Genomic DNA, 22,118 nt, shown 5'->3' with positions numbered 1-22,118 from the left:
TCTGCTGAGTTGAGTCCCAGGCCTAGATCCTGACGTGTTGCCTTTGTTTCCCCGAAGGGGTCTTCAAGAGACCGCAGAAGCAAACAGGCTCAGGGTCTCTGAGTGATCTTTGACATTCTTGTGGCCCCAACTGCAGTTGTTTTATTTTATTTTTGCATTTTGAGTGTATCTGCTTAAATGCTACTAGGCAGTTTTAAAAATATACAGTATAGTCTATGGCCATGCCACCCTGAACAAGCCCGATCCCGTCTGATCTTGGAAGCTAAGCAGGGTTGGGCCTGGTTAGTACTTGGATGGGAGACCACCTAGGAAGACCAGGTGCTGTAGGTATAAAAAATAAAAAATAAGGAATTGTAGGCTGACAAGATCCTTGCAATCTGTGAGGTCAACCGAGGGTTGCCTTGCCAAAACAAACAAACAAACAAATAATAAGAAATAAAAAAAAATAAAAATATACAGTATATGCTTTAGAAAAGCTTACTTTGTAGTATTGGTCCCTAAAAGCATAAGTCTATCAATCGTACTTACACAGAAAAATTAAATAATGAGATTGCACATATATTTTATGGTTTTAAGAGACTTTTTGAAACTATTAGTTGCCTCATTACTTTGATATTTATAGCCGGTAATACAGTTTGAAACAGCTGAAATTCATCAAAATGTCATATTTTGGTTGACTTGAAGCGCTCTTTTAGTTTCTGCTGTTTGATAGTTTAGTCTATAGATGGCAAAATTTCTACTGTAGACACATTTCTAATTCACACTGAGGTCCCCCTCAGCCTCTCATCCTTAGGTTGAGAATGTCTCTATCTGGATTCTTGGTGTGGATCATTCTGAGAAAGTAGCATCTCTGAGTGTTAGATGCCTGGATCATCTCCTGGGTTAGCTAATTCCCAAGACTTTCGTCTAACTCATTCACACCATTTCTTCCTCACTGAGCCAAGAAACATTTGCAGACCTACTATATACCTAATGTGCAGAGAACTGAGTCAAAAGCTAAACCAGACCCAGGCCTTCTCCTGAAGGAGCTCACCATCTGGAGGTGGGGCAGTGGGGAGATAAAATATAAACACTGTCTCCACATAGACTACTTAAAAATCCTGTCTGCTTTGTGGTGAATCTCTGGCCTTAGATAAGACCCTTACTTAGTTTCCATATTGGTTGAGTTTAGATCAGAGATCACCAATAGCTTCCATTTTGAGAGTCAGCTTCCCTGGTGGCTGCTAGGAGTTCTATATTTAGAATGGTTGGGAGGTCTTGTCTGGACTCAGCAGAAGGGAACTGGAATTGTTTAGCAAAGTCTACCATGGATACAGCAGGGAAGATGTGTAGCATCCCAGGACAGGTTCCCCAGTGCTTATGTTCTCTGAGATTTTTCATAGGACAAGATCTTTCTTGGGCAAACTCTGCCCCTGGTCTCCAGGTGGAGCTTGGCCTATCTCTTGCCTAGGATAGGATTTGGCACATAGTAGGCACTCTATAAATGTTAGTAATGCCCCTCTTCTCCCATTGCATGTATGTAGAATTGATATTATTTCCTCCTTAAGTATTTGGTAGCATTCTCCAAGAAGCCACCTTTATAGAAAGGTTTTTAACTGTGATTTCAATGTCTTTAATAGCACAATTTAGATGATCTATTTTTCTTGAATGAGCTTTGGCAGTTTCTGTCTTTCAAGGAATTTGTCCATTTTGTCCAAGATGTCATATTTATCAGCATCAAGTCATTTGTAATCTTCTCGTAGTATTCCTTCCTTTCGGATGAGAGCCCTCTTCTGCTTTTTCTTTCTCTCTCCTCCCTTTGTATTGTTCTACTTAGTGGTTTCAAGGGCACTCTCAATCTTGTGAGAGAGATTGCTTAGCAAACCCACCAGCTCACCAATGTGTCATAGATGCTGAGATTAGTTCTGTCCAGGGACTGGAGGAAGAGGCAGTGGTTACTTCTCTCTGGGTGGTCAGGAAAGACTTCCTGGAGGAGGAGATGCTGGCACTTTATGAACAATAAGCAGAGGTGGATATGAGGTGGAGGAAGGGCATTCCAGGCAGGGGAGCTGTCTGAGCAAAACCATAGAGGAGTGAAGTGACTTGACTTACTGGGGAATTGTCTGGGAAGTAATTCAGCATTGTTTGAGCCTAGTGTGTGAAGAAGGGAGTCGAGAAAGAGGAGACTAAACAGATTGATAGATCCTGCAGGGCCTTGAATGCCATGCTAAAAGAATTGGATTTTCTCTGGAGGGGAAGGAAGAGCCATTAAAAGATTTTCAGCAGGGGCCCACATGGTCAGCTTGAGGCTTCAGTAGTATCAACCTGGTTTGGAGAGAGGCACAAATAGTTGCAGAATGGGTGGGGCCATGAATGGGAGGGAGAGGCTGGTGGTTTGTCTTAAGCAAGCTTGGATAAGAGGAAGAGTCTGGAGCTTGTGGCTTTCTTGATAGTTTTCTTGAGCTTTTTCTTAGTTGAAGTCTCTTTTGAACTTCTCTCCTGACCCAGCAGTCTTGTGGAAGGAGTGATTTCACCCAGGACAGCAGAGGGGTGGACGTGGGCACTGGGTCAAGAATCTTTGGATCACAGCGCTGATCTGAGAAGCCTGGAGTATGTGAGGGAGCTAGGATGCTGGATTGTGGCTGGACCTTTAGATATGGGAAAGTTTGTGGAAAAGGTAAGGACTGGGCAGTAGCCCCAGTCTGAGACCAATGCTCTTGGGAGCCTCTCTGGGCCTAGGTTTCTAGAACCCAATCACTGGATTCTAGAACTTCCCTGCCCCATCCCACTCCTAAGACCATCTCCAAGGGGCCATAGAAGGGTGGTCTGTCCTTTGGGTGAGAACTCAGCAGGGCAGCTGGACATCTTTCCTGAGGGCTGGATGGGTACAGAGCCCCCTCAGAACATCCTAGGACAGATATCACTGGCAAACCCTGGGCGCCAGCCTAAGTCAGGGGCTCAGCTGGACTTTAGGAACCCCCCATCTGCCTTCTGGACCTTTTCCTCTGTGAGGGCAGGGGTTTGCATAAATATATTGAGTCTATTCTCAGTCACAGGGGTGTGTTTGTGACCAGAGTCTGGGCCCAAGCTGGCAACCAGCACGCCTCTGTCTGCTGCTTAGAGAGGCCCATTGTGTGAGCAGACCTGGAGCCAGGGCCAGCCTGGGCCCTTGGAGACCAGGCCTGCGGGAAGAGGGGGCACAGCCAAATGCCTTCCCTTTCTCTACCCTCAGTGTGGCTGTCAAGCCAGCGGCAACAGTGAGCCTGTGATGCATTAAAAATAATACTAAAGGACAGTTAAAATTAATAAAGTAAATCTTAATACTTTGTACAAAGGGAAAAATATATCCCACATAAAGATTAGGCTTTTAAAAGATACAGGAACAGAGTAATATGTACATAAAAGGCACATACAGTAACAGAAATTACTATAATCCCCATTTTACAAAGTCACCAAGGTTTGTCGAGAATAAATAACTCCCTTCAAGTCATACAACCAATAAATTGGCAGACTCAGAATTCACACTGAGATCTGTCTGGTTACAGAGGCCGTTATTGCTTCAGTGTTGAATAATACCTACCTCCCATTGTTATTTGCAAGGTTAAAAAGTAATGCATGTAACTTGCAGAGGCCAGTGCCCATAGTAGGTACTTATTTATTTATTTAATTTGCTATTTATAAGGATGAGACAATGCATTTGAAGTACATAATACAATGTCTTTCACATGGTAAACATTCAATAAAAGTTAATTTTACCATCATCGTATCAGCATCAGCATTATTGTTTTCTCCAGTAAACTCGGAGGTCTTTGAGGACAGGAGTCATATGTAGTTTGTCTCAGAGCCCCAGGCCTGGCACTGAGCCCAACACAAACATTATATCTTGGTGAAGTGAGAAATATCACTACGGTACATCTTTGACCCTTTCAACTTTATTTTTAACCTCGTTAGTTGAAGTCGACTTTCCTAAATGTTTAAGATGGAACTCAATGCTCAAGCTGGGCCTGACTCCTGAGAATTTCCATTATGAGTCCTCAGAACTCCAAAGCCAGGCCCCTGCTGACTTCTCCACTGGGAGATGGACACTGTCAGGTGTCCTGCCTCAAATTTGGCTCAGTGCATCACCACTGTCAAAAGTGGGATGTTATTAATGGTTGCAGCTAATTTGAAGCTACCCTGCTCGGCTTAGCCAAATCATGCTGTGCTCCTGACGTGCCTGTGGGACTTGTCCTGGGAACAGAATCATGAATGGAGCCCCCGTCCAGTCCTCCCATAGCTGCAAAGACCTGTTGTTCTAAAGGGAACATTTGTTTGGCTACATGGTGTGCGAGTGCATGCACACAGGCGCGGCACATGCTCACGCACGCACGCGCACACACACACACACACACACACACACGGTTTTGGGCCATGTGACTCCCACAGGCAAAACTTGGCTAAATCCAGCCGTGGCCTGTTCCCTGGATCTTGATTAAAATGCCTGTGGGGTTCTGGGGGCAGGTTCTGGCCTAGATTAGCTGTGCGAGCTAGGCTGCTGATGGTGGTGGAAGAAATAATAATGATAATGATGATAATGATAATAATAGTGATGGTAGTGTCTGCTGTTCATGGAGTACCTACAATGTGTTAGGTACTACGCTAAGTGCCTTCCGTATGTTATCTCACTGAATCCTCAAAACCACCTCTGTGAATTAGGTACATTGTTCATCCCATTGTGCAGATGAGAACACTAAAACTCAGAGAGGTCAAGCTATATGCTCAAAGTCACACAGTAGCAGAGATGGAATTTGAGCTCAGATCTGTCAGATGCAAAATATGTTCTTAAATATTTATACTGCACTGCAAGTCATGTCACTCCTATGAGACTCAGTTTATTCAATTTATTCAACTGTTAAAAAAAGACATGGTTCCATTTCATTAAATTGATGTGATTAGATGAAGATGTGTTTGTGAGAGTTGAACTTGGTGCTTGGTATATAGTAGGCACTCAAAGTATTTTATTCTCTCATTACCAAGATCCAAGAACCCTTCACTTCCTGAGTTGACGAGGGCCTCATCTCTGAATACTGGCTTAGATGATGTGGAATGTGGTGGTATATTTTTAAAAAATAAACTAGATTTTAAAAAAATGTAAAAAGTAATATATGCCTATAAGAACCGCCCCCAGAAGAGCATAAAGCAATTATCTTTTCATAGAGATAACCATCATTGATATTTTTACATACTTTCAGAAAGCGTCCATTTTTGTTTTTGTCATTTAACAAGTTGAGGACATATTTTCAACTCAGTAAATGTAGCTCTGTTTCATTTTTTAAATGATTGTATAACATCCTATTATTGGGATTCATACATTCATTTACCGAATATTTACAGAGCCTTGGCTCTATGCTGGGACTTGATATAGGCACTGGGAATATAGCCATGGACAAGACTGAATGGTCTGCTGGTCAGAAAGCTCACATCCTGTGTTTAGAAGCCCTTACCTATGGACATTCAAGTTTTCCGAGACTCTTGCATTATAGACATTTGTGCCATGACCTCTCTGTGTACCATGAGCGTTTATCTGAAGTGGGGTTCCTGCAAGATAGATATTGTTAGGTCAAAGATTTCAAGTGCCTTTAGGATCTTGGTAGATGGTGCCCCCTATACTGCACAAGGGTATAGGGAGGTGAGATTATTTTTTGCTCCAGAGTGTGACAACCTAGGCTCTGTTGGTCAGCCCTTCTGCAGGGCCTGCCAGGGGCTGGGAACTATTTATAGTCCAGCCTTGTTGGACTAGCAGGACTTTAAAGGTCATCCCTTTCAGAGCCCATTGGAATCCCATGTCCACTCCACACTATCTTTTGTGGGCGGGTGGGCAGCCTGGACTTGAATCTTTACAATGCCTTACTCAGAGAGCTGGTGTATCAGTGTCCATTATATAGGCGAGGAAACAGGCATAGAGAAACCTTGGGACTTGCCAAGGCCAGATAGTAAGTGACAGGACCTGGATTAAAATCTTTGTTACCATAATCTGTGCCCATCTCCTTACACTGTCACATTAAGAACAGCAGCAGAGATAATAACCACACTACTATTTATTGAAGACCTATGTTATACTAGGTGGGACAAAGTGCTTTACAGATATTAAATTTCAATATGCTGGAAGGTAGATATATTTTGCTCCCATTATAAAGATGAGGAAATAGAGACTCACAGAAACCAAGTCACTTGTCCAAGCTCACAGTAAGGAAGTTAAACCCAAACCTGCATCACTCCAGAGCTCAATTCAACGCCATCTCTCCAGGCTGAGAAGCCCTAGGCCTGTCAATATTTATTCATATAACAATTTTCTTGTTTACTGATTACCTGGTATATGTCGGGTACAATTCTAGATGCTGGGAATATGAAAGTGAACAAGAAAACAAGTCCCCGCCCTCATGGAACTGACATTTTGGTTGGAGGAGAAAGGCCATAGACTAGTAAGCAAATGGATAGATCTTGTAATTTCAGGCGGGGGCTAGTAAGTGATTACCCACTGAACAGACAAGGAATAGCTTGAGCTTAGAGGACAGGCTTTGGCCAAGACTCAAAGCCAAGACATTCAGTCACAAACATTTATTGAGCACTGGGATAAATACTGGGGATACTGTATTGAGCCAAAACAGATGTATCTCCATCTCTCCATAACACATGTTCCTTTCCAATTGTGTTGGGCCAGGCAAATGGTCCTGCCTTGTCTATTACTTGTGTTTTTAGTGAAATCTATTACTGGCTTCTTGGTTCCAGGGCTAGGTCCTAGCTTCTCTCCTTGGCAGAGCTGAGAATCGGGGCCTCTGGAAGGGGCAGTGTTTGTGTCTGTCTCATCTTCCCTGTGGAGGAAGGGCCCATGTATCACTACTTTACTAGGCTCCTGGCCATGGCCTTGACTCAGGAGGGTGTGAACACTGAGTCTATCCTTGGAGTCTCAAGAATGCTGGCCACCAGGCCATGGTTGTGCCCTCAGCTCTCCAGGCTACTACCTTTGGGCAGTCCTGCTCTGCCTGGTAGGATGACTCAGGCAGAAATCAGAGCAGGGAGGAGGCCTCCGAGTTGGGCTATTTATGGCCATACTCTGGGGCCTCTAGGACCTCACCCCCACTTTGGGACAGGCCAATGACTTGTGAAATCCAAGCCCCGTTTCTGGCACCAGCTTGGACAGGGTTGCTGTTCATTTATAGCATGTTCTTGTGGGAAAGGAGGAGGACCCAGTTCAGGGACAGCCCAGTGAGCAGGGGCTCTAACAGTTTTTCTGGCTTCCAAGTTGACAAGTGTTCATTTGCTGAACATGTAGCATAGGAGATCCCTGCTGTATTCTGGGGACACAGAGATGAGTCAGATGAGGTCCCCGCTCTCACAGTGTTCCAGCTTGGTCAGGGACACAGATTTCCACAGAGACACAGGGGGATGGGCTCTAGAGGACTTCAGAAGTGATGGCTGTGTTGGATCAGTGTGGGCATCTGGGAAGGTTTTCTAGGAGGGTGATGTCTGAGCTAAGCTGTGACCTCCTGGACTGTGGCACTTTCTCCTTTCTGCTGTCCTGTCCTGGCATTTATTTCTCCAGTCACAGGACACTGATTCTGGGTTTGAATCAAGCGCAGTTTCTGTCCTCTGGAAGCTCCCATTTAGGGGGGTAGGACAACCCCAGTACACAAAATCACAATAGAGTTCTAAGAAGTGCGGCCAGGTGTGGCTGATAGGTACGAAACATATTTCTTGAGTCTCTAACTTGTTCCATAATCTCATTTAATTCTAACATCTCTCTGAGGTAGACATTGTTATTCCTCTTTTATTGACTAGCAGATTGAGGCCCGGAGAGATGAATTACCTTGCCCATGCTCACACATCTAGACAGTACTGAAGCTGGACTTCAAATCCGAGAATACCTGTCCTCAAGCCATGTACTAAGGGCATTCTGTGCAGAGGGAACTGCATTTTCAAAAGTGTAGAAGTTCATACGTCTTCTGAGAGCGCTGGGGAGGTCAGTATGATTAGACTAGATGGTGAGATTCGGGATGTGGCAGGAAATGAGGCCAGAGAGTTAGGCAGGGTCCAGGTCCTGGAGAACCTTGAAGTTGGATGAAGGGTGCAGGGGAGCCAGAGCTGGCCTTTGAGCTGGGCAGGGACATGGCTAGTTATAGCAAGGAGATCAGTTGTATCCCTGAGTGAGGATGGGGGCTATATTAGTCAGGATGTTTTTATCTGCAAGTCACAGGAACCCAGTTCAGAGGGATTTAAACATTGAAGAAAAAGTGTTTTTCTTCTGGAATACCTAAAGGTAGCATGACTCCAGGGTAGATTAATTTAAGGCCTCACCATCTTCAATATGTAGATCTCAAACCCTTGTGGTCAAAAGGTTATTATGATTGCTCTAGGACCAGATCTCCTCCTAGCAACTTCTAAAGGCTAGAAGAAAGGAAGGAAGTGTACTTTCCCTCGTATCTCATTGGCCAGAATTGTATCACCTGCTTCTTTCTAAACCAATCACAAGCAAGAAGAATGGAATGATCATGATTAGCTTTGACCAATCGAGATTCTCCCCTTGGGTTGGGAAGAAGCCCAGCCTGTAGGGCTCAGGGTTCTGTTAGCAAGGAGGAAAGGGCTGGGGGAATGATTTAAATGTCAGATAGGCTGTGATGTGTCTCACCTCCATTGTTCCTTGAGACATAATCCAACAGTCAGTCCTGGGGTAAGTCATTGCTGTAAAGATGAGGTTGAGTCATTTTTAGTACTAGTCCCCAAAACTTTGGACCTATGCTTAGTTCTCTCACAAAAACTTGTTCTTGTTTTCAGCATAACTTCTCTTCCAACCCCCGGTAAGGTTTCTAATGCTCTCTCACTTTCCCCCCTGTATGCCTTGGATCCTATCTGAGCCTCCAAGGGCAGTCTCCTGTGACAGAAATAGCTTCTTATCTGGTTCTTCCAGGGACCTGGGCCAAGAACTGCTTTCTCACCCCATCCTGGCCTGAGCATACTGGTTGGGCCTTGACTGCAAACATCAGATGACTCGCAAGCCAGATGCCATGGGAGCAGGGTAGGCTGAGAGAAGAGGAGGGAGGCAGGCATAGTCACCCTTCAGTAGGGCAGCAGAGGGGACAACCTGGCTAAGAAAAGAGAGACTAGTGCTTGAGCAAGTCTTTTAACTACCTTGATATACACACTGTCTTCCTAATAGCTCATTTTAGAGGTAAGGAGACTGCTGCTCATGATAACTGGGAATAGTCTTGATGCCAGGGCATATGTGGCAGACACTGTTGGTTGCCTGCTTCTTAACTATTTCCTCTTTTTCCTTGCTAACAGGAGCCTGATTTTATTGGGTGGAAATATGCTCAACCCCAGAGGCTAAATTGTGATTGGTCTAAGTCTTGACTATCCCTTCTTACTAATGATTGTGCTGGAAGTGGGTATGCAGCCCAGGTGGGCCAATGAGATATAAGGCTTTATGGAAATATTTATTTCTTTGATATGGTTTTAGGAGATAGCCCTATTTTTGCCTGTCTCCTCCCTTCCTGCTTTGAGTTTTGTCATATAAGGAACAGCTAGCTTGAGCTGTGGCAGCCAACTTGTGCTCATGAGGGGAAGACCAAGAGAGTGGCAGAGAGACTTATCTTGAATCTGGTATTATTGAGCCACTGAACTAATCCTGAAATTGCTTTCCTCTAGTGTTATTGTTATATGAAATCATAAATATCGTTATTGCTTAAGGCACTGTTATCATACATTTTATTATTTGCAGCCAGACTCATCTAACTGGTGTAGCAAGAATGATCAAAATGTTTTATATTACCTATCAGCCTTAATTGATTGATAATGGCTGCTATAGAACACTATGATTAATTCATGATGTCTTCTATGAACAAGAGATAAAGAAGTGGTAGTGCTAGTGTTCTATGTTCAGCATCCCAGTCCTACCTAGGGCCAGTCCAATACCTGCCACACAGCAGGTGCTCAAGAAAACCGACTTGTCTCTGAATCTCTCCTCCTACCAAGCTCTTCTCAGATCAGCCTTGTCTTCATGATGCCTTTCACTTTTAGCTGCTATTGTTAGTGAGATCTTTCTTTTCTAGAAAGGCATGGGATCCAATGCCAATCAAGACCCTTTCGGTTGAAAATATAACTCCTGTTGAGATGGTAGCCTGACTTTCTAAAGCACAAATATCATCAGAAACTAGAACATTAGCAGGTGCCTGGCAGGGATTTCTCACTGTCTCTTGACACACATCTTCACTGATTTCCTATGTACAAACCAGCTTCCTCCTCTCCTTTGTTCCCACAGCAGAAGGTAGTTGCCTGTCATGGCAAGTTTGTTCAAGACGCCAGTCTAGGAAACCTTCCATTCTCAATTCGAGTAGCCTAGTGTGGGTCAGGTGTTCACCCCTGGTCCAGCTAGCATAGCCAGGAAATCAGGATCATATATAAGAACATGACTTTATGAGTCAGTTGGGCAGAGAAATAGCTCTGGGCTGCTATTCTAGAACTATACTTTCCAATATGGTCACCATTAGCTCCATGTGACTATTTGAATTTATTTTTAAATTAATTAGGGGTGTTTCCATAGAGTAGAGGTTAGCACGTCTACTTTACACACAGAAGGTCCTGGGTTTGAGCCCCAGTGGAGCCATGGTCCATACCCCGGGTGTGCCAGGCCCCGGGTGTGTACCCCAAACGTGTGGGAGGAGATGCCCCACCTTCAGAGATCCAGTTTTTAAGGGGAGACGGCAATATCCGTAGGTCAGGGGTGGGAGCTTAGGGGGTGTTGGAATTAATTAAAAAATTTTTTTAAATTAATTAAAATGAAATAAAAAGCCTCTTCCCCCGTGTCTGTGTGGAGGTTTGTGTCTCCTGCTAGGCTGGGAAGCACCATGAAGGCAAGGAACCTTGTCTGACTCATAAAATAAAAAATTCAGTTCCTCATTTGTATTAGCTACATCTCAAGTTAGCTACACCTCATATGGCTAGTGGCTACTGTAATGGACAGTATACATATAAAACATTTACGTAATCACAGAAAGCTCTGTTGAACAATGCTCTTCTTGAAGGTATCCACTATACTCGATGATGACTGGTCAGAGCTAAGAGGGCCCCTAGGTACCTATATTGGTTAGATCAAGCTATGCTGCATTAACAAGAGACCAATAACATACCATGGCTTAAATATAATAGAAGCTCCTTGCTTTCTTAGGTAACAGTCCAAGTCTGACCTGACATCTCTAAAGTGTTAGCATCTATTTATTTCTCTTTTATTGGTCGGCCGTCCTTAGAGTGTGGCTCATGTCCTCATGGTCAAGATGGTGCCCCACTAGTCTGTGTTCCAGCTAGCTCAACCTGTCAGGGGAAAAGAGGGGGAAGGAAGGGTATGCCCCTTTCTTTAATAGACAGAACTTGGTAGTTGCGCTTTCCTTCTGCTCTCATCCTATTGGCCAGACTTAGTAACACGGGCACTTATAGCTGCAAAGGAGTCCAGAAAATGAAGCTTTGAGTTGGGAGGTTATCACTATATTGGAAGACAGTTAGGTGCCTCTACCACAGGACTATCTCATTCAACCCCTCCTTTTTGCAGGTGAGAAGACTGAAGATATAGAGACAGACAATAGGACAGTGGCAGAGCCGTCACATCTCCTGACTCCTGTCTCAGTGCTCTTTTACTGCCTTGCTGCAGTTGTTGTCTATTCCCTTTAAGCAGCCATCCCGAAGGTCTAAACACTTCTACTTACCTGGTTAGAACTTAGTTATATGGTCACACCTAGCTTCAAAGGAGGCTGGGAAATGTAGTTTTTCTTCCAGGTGGTCACGTATCTGTAAACCAGGAGAAAAATGAGAGAATGGATGTTGGAATGCATATAGTATTTTCTACCACACTGCCCTGTCAGAGACTTTAGCCTAGAGGAGGATAACGATATTGGACATATATTAAACTCTTAATGAATTAGTGACACTTATGATATGTGCTGCATGTGAGCCCATGTCACATGGTAATTGCTAACCTGTCCCCTGACCAGTCAAGTACATGAAGGAGGTCTCACCATATTTCAAGAACTCTGCCGGCGGGACTTCAGTTGGCTGGGACTCACCTCCTGCCTCACCCCTTCAGCGGCAGCCTTCCTCCCCTGGCCCTCCACCCCGGGACCACAATGGTGCCAAACATGTGTCCTTGAAGATGGCATATGTGTCGAGGAGGTGTACCCCCAATGATCCGGAGCCTAGGTAAGCCTGGGGTTGGGGGGGCACCCCAGATAGACATCCTCTGGTATTAGGTGATGGGGCCAAAGGAAAGGTACTCCTTGTGTTGCAAGGGACAAGCACAATGCCTGAACATAGTAGATGCTTAAGAAATGTTTGTTGAATGGATGCAAGAGTGAAGTTATGGGGATGATGGTGTGCTTTGCTTCCCCTCTTCTTCCTCTGGGCAGTTCACATCTGAGGAGGAATTTGGTCTGCGGAGGAGCCCTGGATTCCAGTCCTGATTCCCTTTTCCTCACTGACCTTTAGATTTCCTGTTGTGAAATCAGGTTGTTGGACTCAGTGATTCTCCTCAAGGCTCTTCCAACTCTCCTGAGGTTCTGAGATGTCTGGTAACATTTGTGTCAGGGCCATGGAAGGTTACCATCCTTCATATCTGAGCAGCTCTTAACAGTTCACTGATGATAAGATTGATACCAGCCAACATTATCGAGTGTTTACTCTGCATAAAATTTCATTTAACTCTTACAGCAACCCTATGAGCAAAGTCCTATTATTTCACTCCCATTTTATAGATGAGGACAGAGAGAGGAGGTAAGCTGACCAAGATCACACAACCAGGAAGGGATGGAACTTGCTTCATTCCAGGTAGCTCTCTCTGCTTTGGCAGCTGCAGGTGCCTGAATGATGGTGGTGGTTGAATGGAATATATGTTGATCAAGTGGGGTATGCCATTTTGGGTGTGGTGTATATATGGCATGGGCATAAAAGGCTGTGCTGTGGGTCCTAGTTACAGCCGAGGTTCAATGCCAGGCAAATACCCAATATTGGCCTGGAGGGCGGATTAATGTTCAGCATCCGAAGCTCCTGGCCCCACTTCATGCCCCAGCCCCAGCCTGCCCCCATGAGGCAAGAAGTGGTAATTCACAGGTCATTAACAGGTGCTCCGTAACAGGGGCCTTTTATGTTGGGTGAAGATGAGATGATATTAGTCCTTCCTGAGACTCATAGAACCTTAGGTTAATCATAGTTCCCAGCCTGATTCCGAACATCACCTGAGGCATGTGTCTACATGTACTTCTATGTGTTTGCATGAGAAGATGGCATGCAAATGCAAGTGTTTGTGTGTATATGTGAGCATTTGCAAGGGGATGAGTATAGATTTGTGCCTATGAGTTTGTGTCTGTTTATGTTAATATTCACATATGTATATGCATGTACACGTGCTTGACCATGTTCACACATTTGTAACTACATGTATAACTTGATTATAATTGGGGTCCCATATCAGCACGATATCTTAGTCAAGAAAACATAATCTGGTAACTAAAATATAATGGAAAATATTTCATTTTCACTTTTACTTAGGGTTACATTGGGTTGCAAGTATCAGAAAAATCCCAATAAATGACTTAAATAAATAGGAGTTTATTGTTCCACATGTTTAAAAAGAAGTTCAGGGGTCAGCTGTTTATTTTGGCTACTGTCACTACTCAAGAATGCCTTCAAGGAATCAGAATTCCAGCTTTTTCCGTTGTCATCTTTATTGTGGATTTTCTTCTTGGGGGCAGAATGGTGGCTGTACCTCTAAGCATGTGTCCATATTCCTGACAGGATGAAGGCAAAAGGGAAAGGAATTTTTCCCCCGATATTTTGTTCTACAGCTGTATAACAAACCATCCTAAAATTTAGTGTTGTAGAAGATAAATTTATCACTTCTCTCAATTTTATGTTCTGGGTTGGTTCAGCTTGCCAGTTCTTCTGCTCTGTGTGATATCTTCTGGGGCTGGAAGTCTAAGGTGGCTGCTTCATCCACATGTCTGCTGCCTCAGCTAAGGGCGGGCCGAGCATTCCTCTTTTTGTGTGGCCTTTCCAGGTGCCTAGCTTGTTCTTCCTCTTAAGATTTCACGGTGGCTTGGGAATGCCAAAACGTCACTTCTGTCACATTTTATTTATCAAAACATGTCACAAGTTCAAGGAGAAGAGAAATAAACTTCACTTCTTAAAAGAAATGAACCGTGTATACAGAGAGGGATGGATTTGTTGGAGGCCATCTTTGAAGTCTAACTACCACTTCTAGGAAGCTTTACCTTTCATTCAGGGAGGGATTTCTATCTATATGTCATTGGTCAGAACTGGGTCACATGGCCAGTCCTGGCTGCAAGGGAGTTGGAAATTCAAGTATTTTTGCTTTCTAGCTCTGCAGTAGAGGAAGGCAAAGGTGAAAGGGGTTGGAGTGGGTGTTGTGTGAGCTGTCCTCCAGTTTTTGCCCCACTTCATCTGTTATAGAAAGGCAAAAGAAGCGTGAATCTTTAATGCCGCACAACACATTTTAAAATCCGTTCCCTAAAAAAAAAAAAAAAAAAAAAAAAAAACCCTCTCCCTGTCACTACTCCTCTGGGTACCTCCCTGAATCCCTTCTGCTACACTTGCCTGCATGGCTTTTCATCTCCCTCCCTTCCTTTTCCCTAGTCCATTCCTCTTGTTCTTTTTATCATCTTGGCCTATCAAGCCTGCCTCTTCAGTTTCTGTATTTTTTTCTCTCTAATTAGTGCATTACTTTGGTCCTACACCACAAAAGAGAACTTGGAAGCTGGCTCAGCAAGACAAACCTTTCATTAGAAACCATGAGAAAAAAAAAAAAGGGGAAAAAAATGAGGAAAAAAAAAGAAACCATGAGAAAAGGGCAAGATTAGGAATCTTTCATGCAGGGATAATTTTGGCCCCTATCATCCGTGTTTGAGTTTGTGTATATTTGTGTGTGTTTGTGTGTCTATACCTATGTGTGTATATGTCATAATCTCTTGTCCCTAGACCCTCTAGACCCCATGAGGCCCCAACAACTGTGCCTGGAGCCCCAGCAGCAAGTATTGCTTTTGATTCTCTCATGGACATCCCCTGTGGTTTCTTCTAGTTTTGCAGTAGATGGGGTTTCTTGAGCCAGATTTCAGAGTTGGACATCTGCAACCCAGTGGACAGGCCCTCCTCTCTACCTCGCTTGTACCTGCAGGTATCTGGAGATATCTTCAGCAGATGGCCAAGACACCCTCTTCCTGAGGGCCAAGGATGAGGCTAGTGCAAGGTCGTGGGCAGCTGCCATCCAAGCCCAGATTCACACTCTGATGCCCTGGGTCAAGGACGAGCTGCAGGCACTACTGGCAGCCACCAGCACAGCTGGGAGCCAGGATATCAAGCAGATTGGCTGGCTGACTGAGCAGGTGCCTGCTGGGCCTGGGACCTGTCCTTTTTTCTCTTCCCCTCCTCTAGAGCTGACCCCATTCCCATTTCTCCTCACTGTCTCCCAACTCTGGCCCTCTGACCTCTCTCCTCCCTGCCCCTTCTCACTACTGCCTTGCTCCCTGCAGCTACCCAATGGGGGCACAGCGCCCACCTTGGCCCTGCTGACTGAAAAGGAGCTGCTTCTCTACTGCTGTCTCCCCCAGACCCGTGAGGCTCTGAGCCGCCCAGCCCGGACTGCCCCACTCATCACCACCAGGTATCCACTGGCAGGCAGGAGTGTGTGTCTCACTTGGGGGGGTGATGCCCCATATGCCTCAGAAGCTGGGGACTCCAGCCCCATTTTGCCCTGAGTTATTCCCCAGGTGATCTGAAGCAAGTCTGGGCCTGTCTGGACCTTGGTTTCCTCATCTGTAAAATGGGGGATTGGAACAGAAGGATATGAGGTCCCACCAGTCACTCATTCATTGACACCTATTCTGCCCAGTCTGTGCTGCTTTGTTTGGGGAACTGGGAGCTGACCCCCATAGTCTGTACCCTCAGAGAGCGCCCACTCTGGGTAGGGGGAGACTGACCCAGGAACAGCCTTTGCAATGCAGAGTTTCAGGAACCACTTAACTCTACTTGGCCTGGTGGGGGAAGGCTTCAGGAAGAATGTGACATTTGAACTGAACTTTGACGGATGAGTCAAGCTTGTTGTTGAAGAAAGGGTAGAAGAGCATCTCACACAGAGAGAACAACATAGTCAAAGGTACAGAGGCACGAAGGGCTGTAGTGTGTTCATGGAGCTATGAGTGTGCTATAACCAGTGTGTAGAATCTATGCAGGACATGGAGAGAAATGAGATAGGGTGTCAGCAGGGCCAGATTTTGCGGAGCCTCTATTACTTGGTTAAGGCATGTTAGATTTATCTTAAAGAGTTGTGGCAGAGTTGAAGGGTTTTAGTCTGGGTTGTGTTTTAAAAGAATCCCTGTGGCTGCCAGGTGGAAAATGCTCCTGAAGGGCAGGATGGAAGCTGGGAGGCTGCTGCAGTCTTGCAGGAGAGGTGGTGGAAGTGGGTGGAGGCAGCAGATGGAGAAGAAAGGCCGCATTTGCATTGAAAAACACATGGGTGGTAAAATTAACTGGGCTTAGTACTTGCCAGATGGGGAGGGTGAGGGAGTTGTCAGGATGAATGGATGAACGGGAGGCTTGGAGCTTGTGTCTGAGCAGGCAGCAGGACCTGAGGTGGGAGTGCAAAGGGAGGAAGTCAGAGCAAGATGCTAAGTTGAGTCCAAAGTGTGTGGGAGATGGGTAAAGACCTTGGCTAGGATGCTTAAAGACTTGTGGGTCTGTAGCTCAGGGCTGGAAAATGGGAGACTGGGTATCACCAGCAGCTCCAAGGGGAAACTGAGGCTATAAGAGAGAGGGAGGGTATGTAGTGAGGAGCAAAGAGAGCTAAGGGCCAGAACTCTGAAGTCTGTTGTCCAGAGGTTACACAGCAAGTGAGAATCTAGCTGCAGGGTCTGGGCCCTTGTCACCCATGTCTCTTGACCCTGGGCTGGGCTCTGGCTCATGTGTTAGGAGCCTGCTGCCTACTAGGGATAAGCTGGTCATGGGTTGCTGACCTAATCAAGCGACTCATTAATTCAGACTACAAATGTTTATCGAGCACCTATTATATGCCAGGCATTATTTTAGCTGGGAATATAATGGTGAACAAGTTAGATAAAAATTTATACCCTAGTGATATTCTAGTGAAAAAAAAAAACAATTAAAAAGTCAGCAGAGTCTACTGCCATGCCACCTTGAACAAGCCCGATCCCGTCTGATCTTGGAAGCTAAGCAGGGTTGGGCTTGGTTAGTACTTGATGGGAGACCACCTAGGAAGATTGAGTGCGCAGGTGTAAAAAATAAAAAATAAGAGATTGTAAGCTGACAAGGTCCTTGCAGTCTGTGAGGTCAACCAAGGGTTGCCTCACCTAAAAAAAAATCAACTGAAACAAATAAGAAATAAGTATAATTTCTGGTACCCTTGTGAAAAATAAGGCTGGTGAGTGGCAGGGGTACTGTTTTAGGCAGGGAGGTCAGGGAAGGCTTCTCAGAGGTGATGACATTCACGCAAAGACCTGAGGAAGTGAGGAAGTGAGCAACGCAGATGATCAGGGAAGAGTGTACTTAGCAGATGGAACAGCATGTGCAAAGGTGCTGAGGCAGGATTGTGCTTGGTGTATTTGCAGACAGTGGTACAGCTGGAGCTAAGGTAGTGAAGGGGTGGGTGGCAGGAGATGGTCTCCTGTAAGTCAATCATTGCTGGTCTGGAAGTCCCATCCACTCATTAGGTGGTGAAGGAGTCACAGGGTCCCTTCCCAGGTTACTTCTACCTTGGCCGAGAACTATTTCCCTGCTTCCTGAGGCCTCATGCTTAGCCTGTGGCCCCATACCCCTTGCCCCAGGCTGGTACACTCAGGCCCCTCCAAGGGCTTGGTGCCCTATGATGCAGAGCTCTCCTTTGCCCTGCGCACGGGCACACGCCATGGTGTGGACACTCACCTGTTCAGCGTGGAGTCACCACAGGAGCTAGCTACCTGGACTCGCCAGCTGGTGGATGGCTGTCACCGGGCTGCTGAGGGTGTACAGGAGGTGTCTACAGGTGGGTTGGTTGGTCTGGGAGTGAGCTCTCTGGTAATGAGCCTATTATCCCCAGAGACATTCAAGTTTCCTTCTTTAGGGTGCTTCAGGAAGGGGAAAGGAAGCGGGGTTTGGGGTCTCTTAGGGCCTTCTATTTTGGATGTGTGGGTGCCCTGGTAGGTACTGAGACTCTTTTCTGGGGTTTTCCTTGCCCTGGTTTGTGATTCTGCTGATGAGGCTGTGAGAGATGGCACTTGGAGTAGGGTTGCCAGAAAAAAATACAGGGCACCCACTTAAATCTGAATTTCAGATAAACAACAAATATGTATTTTTTAGTATAATATGTCCAAATTATCCATTGTTTATCTGAAATTCACATTTAACTGGGCATTCTATAGGTTTCTAAGGTCTCCATGCTTGGCGGATCTGCTGTTGCCTTTATAGGGAGTGGGCTTCCTGTCCATGCAGAGTTTAAGCTCCCCATTTTCACTTTTGGTGCTGCTAGAAGTGGGACTAGAACTGTGGTGTGATTTTTCTGTAGGCCATCTTTCTTATTTTAGGGTGGGGGGTGACTGTGCAGGGTGGGTGTACAGATGGCATGACAGACAGTGAGCCTCCCATCCTTGGTAGTATTCAATCCCCATTTTTGGAACCACCAGTGGGGGTTGGAGATAGTGCTTTTGGTCTCTGAAGTGCCAGCTGTTTCTATGCCCACATACCCTCCGCATGCCCACGCTCCCTCCCTGCAGCCTGCACATGGAATGGCCGTCCCTGCAGCCTCTCTGTGCACATTGACAAGGGCTTCACACTATGGGCAGCTGAGCCAGGTGCGGCCCAAGCTGTGCTGCTCCGACAGCCCTTCGAGAAGCTGCAGATGTCCTCAGATGATGGTGCCAGTCTCCTTTTCCTGGACTTCGGTGGTGCTGAAGGAGAGATTGTAAGTGGGGGCGGGGGAGGGGTCTATACTATCCTAAAGGCCAGGCTAGATGGGGCTCCTGACCTTTCTTTCTTCTGACCTTTCTTTCTGTCCACTTGCAGCAGCTGGACCTGCATTCGTGCCCCAAAACCATGGTCTTCATCATCCACTCGTTCCTTTCGGCCAAAGTCACCCGCCTGGGACTCTTGGCCTAGAGGTCATCCGATGCATTATCCCTGAGGAGGGGGTGTCTACCACATGGCCTGACCTGGCCCTCCACTGACTGACTTCCTGCTCACCACTGGGCTGAGGGAAGGGAGAGGAAATGAATAAGGGTTCAGAGACCCAGCCCGTGAGGGAGGCTGAGATAGTCTTGGGGACTGGGACCCAGACTCAGGACACAGTGGATCCTGCCTGTGATGGGTAGCTTCCTTGTTGCCCCCACCCCCATCTCCCCACCAGTGCCTTTTGCAGAGAAATATTTTGTATACACAGAAGCCATTCCAAGCTTGGGACCTGCCCCTGTGGGGATCCTGACTCCAGCCACTAACTGCCAGGCCTCCTAGAAGCCCTTAAGCCACCCCCAGAGGCCCTGAAGCTGGAGTTCCCTGGGGTCCGAGGCAAGAGAAAGAGGAGGAGCCTTTTTGTTCATTTCTCTCTCAGCTCCACCACCTTGGGGCTTCTGATTTTTCCCTTCATCCTCTCTCTTTCCTCCTTACTCTTGGATAAATAAACATCCTGTGAGCACATGGGCATCCTGGTCCACTGTCTTTGGTTTGTGCCTTGGCCTTTCGGTTCTGTGGTAGCCCCTGGAGTCCCAAGATGGATCAGACCCAGGACTGGGGCCCCTTTCCTGGGAGAAAAGCAGGCGGTTAACCACAGGGTCCAAGGGATAGTGTATTGGTTATCTATTGTTGCGTAACAAATTACGACCAAGTTTAGCAACTTGAAACAGTGGATATTTATTATCTTTCACATTCTATGGATTAGTAATTTGAGAGGGGCTAAGATGGGTTGTTCTTGTCTACAGGTCTTTCATGAAGTTACAGTCAAGATGTTAGCTGCGCTACTCTCATCTGAGGGCTTGACTGGGGCTAGAGGACCTGTCTCCAATATGGCTCACTCATGGCAGGAAGCCCCAATTCCTCACCACATGGGCCTAACTATAGAGTTGCTTGACTGTGCTCATGACAAGGCAGCTGGCTTCCCCAGAGAGGAGAGAGCCTAGAGGAATCCACAAATGCCTCTTATGACCCAGTCTTGGATGTCACATACTGTCACTTCTTTTTTATTCTGTTCATTAGAAGTGGGTCAGTAAGCCCAGTCAACATTCAAGGGGAGGGGAATTAGGCTCCATCTCTTGAAGAAAGAATGTCAAAGAATGTGTGGACCTATTTTAAAACCATCGTAGGAGAGTCTCTGTCCCCTTTCCTGCAGGATGGAGGACATTCAGAGCTGCTTTGTGGAATGTCTTTGGAAACTGTACCATGCTGGCTGGATGTGAGTTTGCCATGTTTATAACTCCCTACTTGCTTGTATTGTCCAGAAAATCACAGTGACAACAGTAATGATAGCTTATATTTGAGAGTGCTTGCTGTTCGCCAGACACTGAGCATACATTTCCTCATTGGATCCTCACCACACATCTTTGTGGTAGACACAATGATCTCCATTTCACAAATAAGGAAACTGGGACTCTCAGCGGAAGAGTGACTTGCCCAAAGTCACATGACTAAAATGTTTAAGCTTGAATTTTCAAACTCGGCCTTTCTGTCTTCAGAGCCCTTGTTCACCTTAGAGACTTTCTGGCCCTGCACTAGCCAATAGAAATACTACGTGAACCACATATGCAATTACAAATTTTCTAGTAGCCACATTAAAAAAAAGATGAAAATAATTTTAATAATGTATTTAACCCAATAGATCCAAAATATTATCACTTTAACACATAATATAAAAGTTATTAATGAAATGTTTGACATTTTTTCTCATATTAAGTCTTCAAAATCTGATGTATATTTTATACCTGCAACACATCTCTATTTAGATGCCAAAATTTCATGGAAATACTTGATCTGTATTTAGATTTCATAAAAAATAGATTTCATAAAACGTACAGTTTAAAAAAGTGAATTCACATATTCAAATTGTTCCAAATGTACTAAAGTTTTCCAATAACTAAACTGAGTATCAGTTTTTAAATTAAAATTAATTTAAATTAAGTTAAATTTAGTTTCTGATGCATACTAGCTGCATATCAAGTGCTCAGTAGTCACATGTAGCTAGAGGCTATTGTATTAGCCTAAGCAGTTCTAATTATGCCTCCGTGTGAGGAAACTAAGGCCCACATGAAGTCACACAACAAGCCAGAGCCAGAGCTGGTTCTAGAAACCTGAGGAAATGCAGGTAAGCAGAGATAATCCATCCTTGCCCACTCATCCATCCGTCAGTCTATCCATTTGTTAATCCACTGTTTGGTTGAGAAATATCTAGTGCACACCTACTTTGTGCTAGTACTTGGGGCCAGGAGCTAATTTGCTGGGAGTAAGATTGATGGGTCCCCATGCACGGGGGGAGAGAAACTCAGCAGAAACTCTCACAATCAAACATATGACTCAAATTGGGCAGACACTTGGAAATAGAGAGGCCGGTGGGGGTCTGACCTGCTCTGGGGAGTTAGAGGTTTCAGAAGGAGACCTAAGGCTGATGTCCACCTGAAGGAGCATACTAAAGATCAGCTACTACTGCAAGAATGTTGTGGGGGAAAAAACCCCTAATCTCAATGGCCATAGCAAGCAGCATTTATTTTTATGCTCCTGGGGCTGCGTGTTGACTGCCATTTGACTATTAGAAGCTGGGCTTGGCTGGGTGGCTTTGGTCCAGTTTGTGGGTTGGGTTCAGGTATACTCTAAGTTTGTTTGTTCTGGAGCTCAGGATGAAGGGCATTCGCTCCCAGGGCAGGCTCTTTTCATGGCAAGTCACTGGAGTTCAAAGACAAACAAACTGCACAAGCACATTTATATCCTCTGTCTGCATTAAGTCTGCTCTCATTCTGTTGGCCAAAACAAGTCATGTGGTTGAGCCTGACATCAGTGTGGAAGGAGGATGAAAGGAATAATTGCTCCGTAGCAATGACAATTGTCAATGAGTAGGAGCTTTAGGTGAAAGGGGTAATAGT

The 22,118-nt window shown here is 45.5% G+C and overlaps 1 protein-coding gene, 1 non-coding gene and 1 pseudogene across 2 annotated transcripts in view; all 3 read left to right on the top strand.

Annotated features, from left to right (window-relative positions):
* Positions 1 to 19,692, top strand: part of SNTA1 (syntrophin alpha 1) — a 25,457-nt gene extending 5,765 nt beyond the window's left edge. Inside the window, exons 4-9 of the mRNA XM_006921722.3 lie at positions 11,997 to 12,201; positions 15,188 to 15,395; positions 15,543 to 15,673; positions 17,850 to 18,046; positions 18,774 to 18,961; positions 19,063 to 19,692. Coding sequence (XP_006921784.1) covers positions 11,997 to 12,201; positions 15,188 to 15,395; positions 15,543 to 15,673; positions 17,850 to 18,046; positions 18,774 to 18,961; positions 19,063 to 19,155 — 1,022 coding nt within the window. The 3' untranslated portion in view covers positions 19,156 to 19,692. The remainder of the gene's footprint in view (positions 1 to 11,996; positions 12,202 to 15,187; positions 15,396 to 15,542; positions 15,674 to 17,849; positions 18,047 to 18,773; positions 18,962 to 19,062) is intronic.
* On the top strand, positions 212 to 330 carry LOC112471114. The gene has a single exon (XR_003043216.1). It is a non-coding gene; the product is annotated as a 5S ribosomal RNA (ribosomal RNA).
* Positions 17,184 to 17,300, top strand: LOC112471328 (annotated as a pseudogene).
* Positions 19,693 to 22,118: the final 2,426 nt, after the last annotated feature.

This window comes from Pteropus alecto, unplaced genomic scaffold (assembly GCF_000325575.1).
Source record: "Pteropus alecto unplaced genomic scaffold, ASM32557v1 scaffold45, whole genome shotgun sequence".
NCBI classification, from domain to species: domain Eukaryota; kingdom Metazoa; phylum Chordata; class Mammalia; order Chiroptera; family Pteropodidae; genus Pteropus; species Pteropus alecto.
The sequence above is the reverse complement of the archived record's forward strand: the minus strand, read 5'-3'. Positions and strand labels throughout refer to the sequence as shown.